We start from the raw sequence: 13,680 nt of genomic DNA, 5'->3' as shown, positions 1-13,680 counted from the left end.
CAATCTTTTTGAGGAGTCAAAATTCAGCTGATTACTAGAATCGCTCCTAATTCATTGGGTTGACAAATTGTTCTACAGCATAAATCTGCTTTACATCTCTATGTGTCTACATGAAAGCAGCTGTGGTTTAGTGGTCTAGAGCGCCTGATATACAAACAACAGGTTGTGGTTCAAATCCCAAATGAAGCTACTGGTGGTGCCAGGAATGATGTTCAAACATGAATTGCTCTATGAAACAGGGCATGTTTCCTGTTGTCGAGGTTTCTTTGCTACTGGGATCAGACATGTTGAACCAAGGTCACATTGTTTTTAAGAGCAAATAGGCTCTTAAAAACGCACAGTCATTGCTTGTAGTAGGCTAAGCCGACATGGTGATTGGTCACACTGCATATGCTTGCATCAGATGTAAGATTTACCTACTAATAATTACTGTAAAACCTTTATTGAACATCACTTCTATTAGAACACAATTATAGGATTGAAAAAATAGAGCACCACCTTTTATGTGAATGTCACTTCTAGCAAAACGCCACTATAAGGAAAGGGTTTAAAATAGAGCGCCATGGCGTTCTAATAAGCGCCTTGGCGTTTCACGGTAGTTTCATGCTCTAGAACTAAGAGCAGCTTCATGCTCACACATTTAACCATGGTGCTGCACTCAGTTTTATAAAGGTACTCATGCACCCAACTATAGAGCTACTCACATTTTATAAAACTAGCATCGTTGCTCGCATGCTATAGGAAGAGCAAAATAGCTGCTGTTTATAGAGCTGCTTATGGTGCTATATTTCTATGTTCATGTCCAACTATAGAACTCTGGAAATGCCTATATAGGTATTCATACACAAACAATAGAGTTATTGATGATACTATGAAGGTAATCATGTATAAAAATCTATTTGCTGGTATTACTAGATAGGCACATATTCATCTAAAGGGCCATTGCAATTATGAACATAATATTTATAAACAACCTATCCCACATTCTCATTGTTTTTTAATTTATTTCAAAATGTATTAAATTGTATTTAACTAAAAATTTTATGCTAATAAGCTCCGCACCTATTAAGTGCCTGCATAGTGTGCTTATAGAATGTCCGGCAAATTTAATTAAAAATTGGCAACAAGTAGGGCGTGACCTTCAGTCAGCTAGTAGATGAAGTACTCAAGGGTTGAGACTTTCAATATAGTATGATAATTAATTAGTCTTTAAACTAAGCCTAATTAAATGCTTATTAAATATTGTTCTTCCTTCACCATACATTCATTTTTTTAAAGTGGTTAAGGGAGAAAGCTAATGTTGTCACATTCAATTAAAACAGTAAATAGTTTACAGGCACATTAGGACTAAAATATTAGAGTTGGTCATTTAGGAGTTGTCTTCTTTTGTGTAGCCATCAGCTTTGTCAGGCTACATAATGTACAAAAGGTTGGCACAAGCAATGGCAGTGATTTTAACAACTAGACATGATTTAGAGAAAATCCGAAGTTTTTTCCCACATTTTTTGTAGCATTTTTAAAACTAGAAAGATATTTTTAAGCAAAAATGCTAATAAAAACTTTTGAAAGATATTCAATTTAGTGCGGTACCAATTTTATTTAGTTAAATTTTTAATATACTGTAACAACTTGTATGTTGAAAAAATAATTTACCCAATAAAGAATTATCTAAAATGGTTTTAAATTGTTAATACAAACGGTTGCTCTGCTACTGCAAAATTAAAAACTTTCTATACAGCAGCGGTACCTCACAAAAGTTCTTACTCACAAGTAAAATATATTTTAAAAAATTTACACACTATACTTTACATAAAAAGTTATATGCTTATATTGAGATATGGGTAGTTTATTAGCCATTAGAAAAGTTATTTGGGATCATTTTAAGACATTAACGAAAAAACTAGTTCTTAGCCAGCTTGTCACAAAATGCCAATGTGGTTATGTGAAAGCTTGAAAAACTCTCGATAGTCAGAGATGACTATTATTCCAGTGAAATGCAGCTCAACGTAACAGCAACTGGTGTTAGGGTATTTTATGTCAATACCTTGGTTTCGCAAATTACATTCATCTAAGCAATAGTAGTGTGTGCATACCAGCACAGTAGTAGTGTGTGCATACAAGCACAGTAGTAGTGTGTGCATACAAGCACAGTAGTAGTGTGTGCATACAAGCTCAGTAGCAGTGTGTGCATACAAGCACAGTAGTAGTGTATGCATACAAGCACAGTAGTAGTGTGTGCATACAAGCTCAGTAGTAGTGTGTGCATACAAGCTCAGTAGTAGTGTGCGCATACAAGCTCAGTAATAGTAGTGTGTGCATACAAGCACAGTAGTAGTATATGCATACCAGCACAGTAGTAGTGTGTGCATACAAGCACAGTAGTAGTGTGTGCATACAAGCACAGTAGTAGTGTATGCATACAAGCACAGTAGTAGTGTGTGCGTACAAGCACAGTAGTAGTGTGTGCATACAAGCTCAGTAGTAGTGTGCGCATACAAGCACAGTAATAGTAGTGTGTGCATACAAGCACAGTAGAAGTATGTGCATACCAGCACAGTAGTAGTGTGTGCATACAAGCACAGTAGTAGTGTATGCATACAAGCACAGTAGTAGTGTATGCATACAAGCACAGTAGTAGTGTGTGCATACAAGCACAGTAGTAGTGTATGCATACAAGCACAGTAGTAGTGTGTGCGTACAAGCACAGTAGCAGTGTGTGCGTACAAGCTCAGTAGCAGTGTGTGCGTACAAGCTCAGTAGCAGTGTGTGCGTACAAGCTCGAGGTGTGTATGCTATGAGCACCAATACTGTGTGACCCTCTAGTGAAAAGACATCAGGCTAATTGTATGGCTCATATTTAAATTACCTTAAAACCTCTATTGGAACCCATGGCGCTCTATTTTTCAACCTTTTCCTGTAGTGACGTTTTATTAGATGTGAGATTTGAATAGAGGGTGGTGTTGTATTTTTCAACCCTTTTTCTATAGTAGCATTCTATTGAAGGTGATGTTCAAATAAAGGTGGCGTTCAAATAAAGGTGGCGTTCAAATAGAGGTTTTACAGTAGTTATCAATAAAGCCAGAGTATAAATTAAATTTGAAGCAAGCATATGAATTATGAGTCATCAGCAAAGCTAACAAGCTAGAACAAACAAGCATAAACTAGATAAAAAATTAAAATAGAAAAAATGATGTCTTTTATGGCTGTCAGGGAATGTTCACCTTCATCCATCTATTGTCAATTTGGTCATACTGATTGGCATATTGTGGCTCGGAATGTTGTGACAAAGATGTGCTCACATTCTACATGGTGTCAATAAAATAATATTATCAATGAGAAATCTCAGTGGGCTGCATTGAATTCTTGTGACAAAAGAACGCTCATCCTTATGACAAGAGCATGAGCTTGTCATAAGGATGCTTGTCATAACATGTCATAATCTTGTCATAACATGCTGGAACTGTAGACACAAGATTAATAATATTCTGATATTGAACATCAACAATAAACTATTATTTAGAGTTTAGTAGTTTAATGCAAAAATAATTTCAGGGGCGTAAGACTAAAAAACGACTAACATTATTATGAAAATGGTAAATTATTAAAACTAAGGCATTGCATATGAATGAATGTAAGTGATTGCGATTGAATCTATGCTAGCAATTGCAATAAAAGTGAATTTGTTTTAAAATAAATGAATTTTGCATGTAGTCAGAGCGATAGTACTAAAAATTGACTTGGACAAAATTTTAGCAGGTTTTGTCAGAAAATATCAATATTTTTCTATTATTTGAGATTGTTTATTATGTTTGAAGTGATCTGACTGCCAGGATGTTTCAAGATTAAAATCTATAAAACTTGACACAATTAAAATGCTCAGATCCAACAAAAGTGCGATTATAACATCTATAGTTGCAAAGAGACCAACAGAATCCAGATGCGTTATGCTGCTACTTGAACGCAATAGCTAATATCAACTATAGCTACGATATCAACTATAGCTACGATATCAACTATAGCTACGATATCAACTATAGCTACGATATCAACTATAGCTACGATATCAACTATAATAGCTACGATATCAACTATAGCTACGATATCAACTATAGCTACGATATCAACTATAGCTACGATATCAACTATAGCTACGATATCAACTATAGCTACGATATCAACTATAGCTACGATATCAACTATAGCTACGATATCAACTATAGCTACGATATCAACTATAACTACGATATCAACTATAGCTACGATATCAACTATAACTACGATATCAACTATAACTACGATATCAACTATAGCTACGATATCAACTATAGCTACGATATCAACTATAGCTACGATATCAACTATAGCTACGATATCAACTATAGCTACGATATCAACTATAGCTACGATATTAACTATAGCTACGATATCAACTTATACATATTTTTCTTCTGAGTATTTTAGCCACGATCAAGTTTTGTTGATTTTAATTTTGAAACATCCTTACTGTCAGATCACCTCAAACATCAAAAACAATCGCAAATGATAGAAAAATATCGATACTTTCTGATAAAATCTAATAAAACTTTGTGTAAGTTCAACTTCAAGTGTAAAATAAAAGAAAACAACTCCGAAATATCACAGAAAATGTCTCTTTAATTTCTCCTTAAAAATGAATACCATCCAATGACTGTTGCTCATTGAAATGCTGCGGCTGCAACTAACTATAATAATGGCCAGTTTAACCTTTGACCTTTTATCCATCATTCGGCAGCTATCATAACATTTGCGGTAGCTATAATCAAAATACCCTGTCATTACTAGATGAGGGGCACGCTGCCTTTGGACTTATATGGAATGTTACATAGGCATTGTTGATATGCAGTCTTGGTTAGTCAGATCTATCATCTGCTTGCTGTATGACAGAGTGAAGATCAACATTGAGACAGTTATCGTAGAGTTGAAGGTAGGATGTGCTGCAGGTAGTCATAGAACTAGCTGGCTGATTAATGATGAGATTATACAAAATTCTAGTAGGTTTTATCAGAAAGTATCTGCATTTCTATATTTTTGTGATTGTTTTTGTTGGTTGAGGTGATCGGACTGCCAAGATGTTTTAAAATTAAAATTGACAAAGCTTTATCGTGGTAAAATGCTCAGATTCAAACGAAAGTTCGATTATGGCGTTTATAGTCGGACTTCAGCTAAGTGGCCGACAAAATAGAGAAGCTCAACACTACATTTTGAATACAATATCTAACACCAATAAAGAGAGAGACAGCCGTGCAACTAGTGCTATCATTCCCACATGTAATTTTCTTCTGAGCATTTTAACCGCGATTAAGTTTTGTCAATTGTAATCTTCAAACCTTCTGGCAGTCAGATCACCTCAAATATTAAAAACAATCTCGAATGACCAAAAATGCTGATACTTTTTTTATAAAATCTACTAAAATCTTGTGTGATACCCTGTCTGTATTACACAGGGTATCTTTGAGGTCAGCTATTTTCTTGGTATATCCAAAGTGGAATCTATACCTGTAAATTGCAAGCACAGGTATCTGACTTCTAAGCCATATAAATTTGAACCCAAACACAGTTCACACATCTTGGTTTTGACATTAGTTGATTTCCCGCCTAATAAGAAAAAGCAACTGGAAACCAGTTCCTTCTAAAAGATTAGCATCCCAGTAGACCACCCAAGTAACTAGCAGATCTCTTTGTGCTGGTTCTACTGTCAACCTGTCTAAGATTGTCTTTCCGCTATGCTTTGTTCATTGTATCTATGCTAGCCTTTCAAGAAGTGACCCTATCGGGTAATGGTTTAAACATTTCTGTTTGTGGTCGCTTTTTATTGCTCCATGTAGGGTTTGTTTTAAATATGGTTATTTAAAAAATATTTGCGGTTGAAGTTTGAGGTAAGAAGGTTGGATTCTTTAGAGTAATAAAACATTCAACACCGAAGTTGAACTGACCACGGTCTCTCTTTAAACTAACAATTAAAATAACCACAAATAAATAGCCATGTAAAAGCTACAGAATCTGAGCTCTGAAAGATGGGCTTGCACAAAAATTTTTAAAAATTCTATCAGATATTATTGGTATTTTTCTATTATTCTGCAATTGTTTTTAAGTTTGAGGTGATCTAATTGCCAGCATGTTTCTAAATTAAAATTGATAAATTTTGATCACTATGAAAATGTTCAGATCAAGTGAAGGAGCGATTATGATGTCTGTAGTTGCAGTCTGACAGAATAGAGACTCATAATGCTGCAACTTGAACACACTAGCCGATAATAGCTACCGAAACGATACTATTATGTTACGTCGTTGCGCAAGTATTTTTCTTCCGTTAATTTGAGTCGTGATCAAGTTTTGTTGATTTTAATTTTAAAATATTTTGGCAGTCAGATCACCGTTGTTTTACTTGTGTTTCAAGTGTTAACTACTATACCTGCAGAAAGCTTAGCATGTTGGTCAGGTAGTAGGAATAATTATATTTTATCAAACACAGAGCAGCACTTATATATCAATGGTAGCAGGAAATAGTAAGGCGGCATCATGTATGAAACGCCAACAATGACTCACTCGCATAGAGAAGGTATGCTGACAAGATAAATATACAGCTCATAAAATGATTCAGTGTTATTGAAAACACTACAACCACAAACATTAAAAACATTTGCAAATGATAAAAAAATGATGATACTTTCTGATAAAATCTACTAAAATCTATTAAAAGTTCATCTTTATCATTGCTTACCATTGAAAAGTATACAAAACGTCAGCGCAACCACATTTTAACTTCAAAGTGCAAGTATGTATCTAGTTTTCTTTCTCGAGCTGTGTGAACCAGCAATAGTTTTCCATAAAAAAAGCATTTTGCAAGCACATGTGAGAGTGTTTCTTGTAGCAGCCATAATAGTTGTTCCTAGTATTTTCTTTGGCTTCTACAATGGTGATCGTAACTAGGAGACCACCTAGTAATTGTTTTCATATTATTTGTCATCTATGGTATAAACTCATTTTTTATTATCTCAGGCCATACATACTACATATATTAAAGAAACAAGTTTTGTTGACACACTGTCTGCTGCCAAAAATATTTTCAATCTATACAATTTATTTATTGGGAATCTATTTTATTCTATCCTGTGGTCAACAACAAGGGCTGACCAATCAAATGTTAAGATACAAATTAATACTCCAAAGGATATCAAATAGGTTTCATAATATTAAATTAAATTTGATCACGTTTTCGTCAACAAAATTATATAGAATTTTATATAGGGCTCTATAGAATTTATAAAGAATACTTAGTTTTTATAGAATTGTTTGTCACAAAATGCAGATACCGCCATGTTACACCAAAGCCAGACTAAAAGGGCAAATATCAGTTGATATTTAATAATATTCACGTATAAAACATTCTTACTTTTTAATAGTCATATAAATATATGTCTAACAAATACTTAACAAAATATGAATTAATAACAAATAACATGTTTATTTTAAAGGATCCATAATAATGATTCCCTGTATTTATATACCCTAATTTATTTCCTCAAAAATTTTGTCTCTTTAGTGCTAGCAACGACTATGAAGAATTCTACACTAGTATTCTTATTTGTTTTTTTTGCAGAGTTTTTTGCTATTCTGGTCGACAATGATCTATTTGATGATGGATACAAGTTTTTATGAGCAGACGGCACTTTATTTACTGTGACCACAGGGTGCAGACGTATGTCTATCAACCTGTCTGTCTGCTCATCAAAACTATTTACGGTCGAGTGCGAAATAAAATGGACTTTGTCATGCTTTGATTTTCTGATGCGGATGAGTGGCAAAAGGGGTAGAGTGAGGTCACAAGTTCAAGACCTGTATAACGCAATCTTTTATAAAGTACATTAATTACCGCATGCATTTTTTCACAATATATGTTTACAGTGCAAAAATAAACTGGACCCCTTTGTTGGGAAACTGAAATTTTTGTTTTCAACATTGTTACTCTTTGTGAATTTAGTCATTAGCCATTACATTTAAATTATATATTAAATTAACCCTCATTTGTCCTGATTTCAAACATGCTGAGAATATACAGTATATGATTTGAAATATCATATCTGTACACAGGCCTGTATTCCCTGGTTGCAAGTTAGGGCGGCTAAGCAAGTTGGTGTGGCTAATGTTAGGCGACTAGTTATAGCATCTGGGGGTTTGGAGGGGCGGTGGTCAGCCCCCTCAACAGTTTCTTTTATGTAGGGCCTCAACCGGGCATCTCATGTAAAGTTTTAAAAAATTTTATCGGAAAGTATAAACATTTTTTATATTATTTGAGATTTGTTTGTTTTAGGTAATGTAACTGCCAGGACATTTTCAGATTAAAATAGACTAAACTTGACCGCAGTTGAAACGCTCAGAAAAAATACATCTTTTTCTTTTGAGTGTTTCAACAATGATCAATTTTGCCGATTTTATTTTAAGTTCATCCTAAGGTTTCTACGCTTTCGTGGGGCTATTGCCAAGCGGATGTTTGTTAAAACTTGACCTTTTGCAAACCTTTATAAAAGTCGTTAACAAGAATATTTTGCCGATGATGATAATAATGATGCCCAAGAACTATTTGCCCAAGTTGATGTTTATCTATATGGCTTGGAATAAAGTGATACTCTGCAGCGATGAAAACGGTTTCTGTAGCCGTTGGGCAAATAACTGTTCGAGTTAATGCTGTTGAGGTTGAGTTATCTAAAGCAATTTATCATTGCGTGGAAACGGACCAAACAAATCCATTCGAGTTAACCAAGAGTTCGTGATAAAATTTTACATTTTATCCGAGAGCGAGTTATCCTAGTTTGACTGTACTTAGCCACAAAAAATTCCTAAAAAGTTGGGGCAGCTCAGCCGGCCAGCCACCCCAGGGAATACGAGCCTGTCTATACAGATTATTATCTTCAACCATTAAAAAATGAAATGTTCAGTGTTTAGCCTATTTATTTATCAAAAACATAATTTTACAGTTGTTTGGTTTACGTATTTGAAATCAGGACAAAATTAGGGTTAATTTAATATATAATTTATGGCGATTGACTAAATTTACAATGTATAACAATGTTGTAACTAGAGCTTTACAATATAGCGATTTAAGTGTTTGATGTCGATTTATAGAAATTGCCACCATTTAAAAAGATATCGCCAATCGTATAAACTGTATAGTCGTGTAATGGCGATTTATTTCATATCTGATGATTTTCAGAGTGAATGATATTTGAACTAAAACACACAGGCCTTTTAGTCTTATAATAAGCTTATTCCATGGCCTTCCACACACACGGGCTTTTATGAAATAAATATTTCTAATTATTACAGACACAAAACCATTTCTTTTTAGGTTGAAATATACAAAAAATATCAACAAATTTACAATTTTTACATAATAATAATACCGTGAATCATTTATTTGCAATATTGAATCGAATCGTCTGGTGATTTTGGAAACCGTGAAGCTCTACTTGTAAATAGAAATTTTAGTTTTCCAACAAATGGGGTCCAGTTTATTCCCTGCACCACCGTAGACATAAGCAGTAATTAAAATTTCTAATAAATGATTACTTTCTACGGGTTTTGAACTCATGACCTATGGTCTCGTGAAAACACTTTTGCCACTCCACAGCATTGAAAATCCAAAGTCCAGTTAATTGTGCACACCACTGTACATTGGAGTTGTCTGCTATAGTTATCTACTAGTATGCCCTTGCATAACTTTCATAAGTCCAGTTAACTGTGCATACCACTGTATGTTGGAGTTGTCTGCTATAATTATCTATTAGTATGCCCTTGTATAACTTTCACAAGAATACTTGAACGAGTTCAAAAGTCATATTGATTGTGATTGGCTTATTGAATGTAATTTCGATTTTAATTGGTTGATTGAATGTAATTTTGACTGTAATTGGCTATTTGTAGTCAAATGCAGCAAATAACAGCTCACAGCCTTTAACGGCCATTCAAACCCGAAGCAGTCTTCACCACCACAAGCACAGCTCCAAGCTCCGTACCACCAGCCCGTCCACCCACAGCAGGTGTGATTTTTATAATAGCATTTCTGGTGTCTTGTTTCCTGGTCACCAGTGTGTTTAGCCTATAGGTTGGCGCCCGACGATTTTAGTAACTTTCATTACTGTAGGTTAGCTAATATCATAAAGTAATTATGGGCTATATTTGTCTAACCTGCAGGGCTATGGACGAAATATTGTAAGCTTACTTGTGATTAAACACACCAATGTGGGCAGCATCGATTTAGGTCAACCTTGTTGGAGGTTGTTTGATGCCGCGTTTCATTGGCTAATTCCATTTGCGACGAATCCAATTTTTGCGTTATAAAAATTTTCGGAATCAGAAAACTTGTTTTTTCAATAATTATATTTTCTTTCTAATAATAATATAAAAAGCGCATTTGTACATTTGGTTTGTACAAAGCAAGGCTTTAGCTGTGTAGAAAATTGAATTGGCTATGCAAATGGTTTGGTACAAAGCAAGCTTCGGTAAGGTATACCTTTAATTATTTATGCATTTACCATAGACATAGGAGTACATTCAGGTTGATTCGTCTATTGAACAATAGATAGCTTTGGCACAAGACATGTCACTGGTTATAGGTAGAATGTAATGTTACAGCTTAGATTTTGCGCACACAAGGCAAACTACTGCATTTAGTCAATAGAAGTATTTCATAACTCACTTCAATAGATAAAAACACAGAAACTGACAAAGATTTGTTCTTTTATAAAAAATTAAATAACTCAGCACAGGCCTATTCATGTAGCTTTGAAATTTTATTCTTTTTTAAAATTCTTTCATGTATTTGATGCTATAGATTCCACTTGCAATGCTATAGGTTGTGATTATGTACTCTTCCTTTTACTATATCTTGCTGTATAGATGCCGCTCACAAAATACCAAGAGTTATAACAATAGCAAATTGCTGTGAAGCAGTTTTCATGTATGGCGCTCAAATAGCATGGGTACAAAAAAGGCAGTTTCTGGCGACTTTCAGGGGAGACAAGTCTTATGGTTTACTCAGTCATTTTTATGTCATCACTGCCAGCATTGCACGGGTAATAAAAGGGTTTTTGCACTAAAACTTATTTTTAATCAACATATACAATATCTAACATTCTAAGTTATAAATGAAGGCATTTGGTTATTTCATTATTAAAGTACATATTAATTCATATTGTGCCGACTGCAGTGCCTACTAGAGTTTTATACTGGTTGCAATAGTTTTGCTGCCTATGTGAGTTGAAGCATTTCTTTTCTTCTGGCCAACAACTTAGGCATATTGTTAGATGTAATGTTAAGCATGAAGCCATAAAATATTGGCATGTGTAATGAGTTTGTGCATAATTTATTCGATAGTATAGCCAGTCGCAGTGTAGTGTATCGGATAAATGCCTGTCAATGAAACTGGGGGTTTAAAGTTCAAATAAAGTACACAGTGAATTTTTTATTCCGACAACTTTGTTGCTATAACTGGACACACGGACAGACAGACCAACAAAAGGCAAATACTGAGATTTATGTATAGATATACAAAATCCTTACTTGTATACAGTCATGTATCTGATTTGTGCTGCATTTGAGAAAGAAAAGCTTCTTTGGAAACATTAATAATTGCTAGCTTTAAAACAAGATAATTATTAAATATATTTACAGCTTTAGTAAAAAAGTGCTATCCGGTTTAGGTGCCACAGGCTACCAAATAATTGATGCCTTCAATTCTCATTAAGTGTCCATATTCAGTGGTAATCATAATTATGAAACCACCTAGCAATTTTTATTCATATTCTCTGTCATTTGTCAAACTCACTTTCTTTATCATCTCAAACCATTCATACTATACATATTTGAAAAGATGTTTGAGAGAAGTGTACACGTATACTTCTGTTTGCCACAAAAAAAGTATTCTCAAGAAATGTAATCTATTTACTGGGCACCCATTTTATCCTATCCGGTGGCTAACAATAAGAGATGGCCAACTAAATTTTAAAATGCTACTAATACTCAAAAAGGTCATCAGTTTAAATTTATATCAGCATTTGTTCAGAAACCATGATGAGTTCGGCTAATTTTGATGACGAACATAAACTTAGTTTTTCCATGAATTTTTGCTATGATAAGCAGGTACACTGTGTTACACCAAAACCTGGTTAAAAAATTAAATGTCAGTTGACATATGATAATATTCATCTGTAGAACATCCTTAGCTTTTCATTGATGTGCATAAAAAAGTAAATATCATTTAGTATTTAATAATATTAAATTTTTGTTTTCATTGATGTCTATATTGCCATAATTCATCTAATAATTATTTAACAAACTATGACTTACTAACAAATAACATGTTTATTTTAAGCTGTCCCATAATAATGATCACCCCTGTATTTACTAGCTACTCACGAAAAGGTAGACACATAACACATTTATTTTAAGTGGTCGTGTAATAATGATCACCGCTGCATTCCAAGGCTCGAACGTTGTTCAGCTTTCTTTCTTTTATGTTTCTCACGAGACGCACGTCTGCAGATCGTAGTGCACTCTGTAAACCATTGTAATAGGCTTGAAGTAGTAAATAAGTTGAAGTTTTCTTCTCTTGTAAAACTTTACCACATTGCCATATTATGGAATAACTGTGAACATACTTATTACACTTGCCAATCTTTAATGTTGATTGGTTAAAATATGTACGTTTCACACTTCAGTTAGCACACTTTAACCGCTAGAAAAAAATATGTGCCCAGGCTTTCTCAAAACGGTGTAAATATATGTATATATACATAAATATATGTAGGCCTATATATAACATAAACTTAATTAAACTTATAGCGCACACAGAAGTAAACAAACATCTTCATTCACAAGTGAGAATAGTATATGTTGTGTACGTTCATTAAACAAACTAACTTCTGGGCAAAAACTTTTTGATTATCCTCGCAACGTCGGACATTTAGTAGTTTTCAGTTAGTTTGATAAAACTCAACCATTGTTCAATTCATTGACTTACTATAGCAGTCAACATAGTACATTATGAACAAAATATTTCTCTGTTTACTCACTATATGTATGCTTTTTAGCCGACGTGCTTCGGGTGGATCAAATCGACCGAGAACTGAGAGAACTGAACGAACAGAGAGAGCGGCTAGGGTTGAAAGGCCCGAGTGGTTGCCTCACAATTTGGAAGGATTGGTGACTATTACTAGTCTCAGCGCAACCATAGACAAGAAACCAACTACCATAGATGAGAGATCGACAGCGGTACTGAAATACAGAACTCCTCACTTCAGGTATAAGTATTTGCCACTGTCCTACTTTTTAAAAAACTCAGATCGTCACGTTTTATGGTGAGCTTCATGGGAGAGACAAGCTGTTTGTAGCATGTGTTTATGCTGCCTACCTCTGCTTTGCGGCAAATACGTACACTGTTCTAGTTTTTAAAAATTAGTCTAAATTGCTTTGGAGCATCAGCCAAAGTTCCGTAAATACCATTTTTTCGGGGCAGTAATCAAGAAAAGACTGTGGGGATTCTTAGGATGCTCAACTAAGTAGTTAGAGTTCTATGTTTTCCCTACTGGTGGGGGTGGGTGTCTAAACCTCTCCCTTTAGACTGATGTAGCACAGAGGCATCGT

At 34.4% G+C, this 13,680-nt stretch overlaps 1 protein-coding gene across 2 annotated transcripts in view; it reads left to right on the top strand.

The window, feature by feature from the left end:
- Positions 1–13,680, top strand: part of LOC137398492 (protein FAM78B-like) — an 84,710-nt gene that overhangs the window by 57,140 nt on the left and 13,890 nt on the right. The window contains exons 1-3 of one of the 2 annotated variants that reach the window (XM_068084607.1): positions 4,833–4,963; positions 9,961–10,076; positions 13,128–13,337. In XM_068084607.1, coding sequence (XP_067940708.1) covers positions 4,850–4,963; positions 9,961–10,076; positions 13,128–13,337 — 440 coding nt within the window. In that variant the 5' untranslated portion in view covers positions 4,833–4,849. Of the gene's footprint in view, positions 1–4,832; positions 4,964–9,960; positions 10,077–13,127; positions 13,338–13,680 lie in introns of those variants that run through there. The other variant, XM_068084606.1, reaches the window with a different exon arrangement.

This window comes from Watersipora subatra, chromosome 6 (assembly GCF_963576615.1).
Source record: "Watersipora subatra chromosome 6, tzWatSuba1.1, whole genome shotgun sequence".
In the NCBI taxonomy this organism is placed as follows: domain Eukaryota; kingdom Metazoa; phylum Bryozoa; class Gymnolaemata; order Cheilostomatida; family Watersiporidae; genus Watersipora; species Watersipora subatra.
Note: the sequence above shows the minus strand (reverse complement) of the source record. Positions and strands in the feature narration are given on the sequence as shown.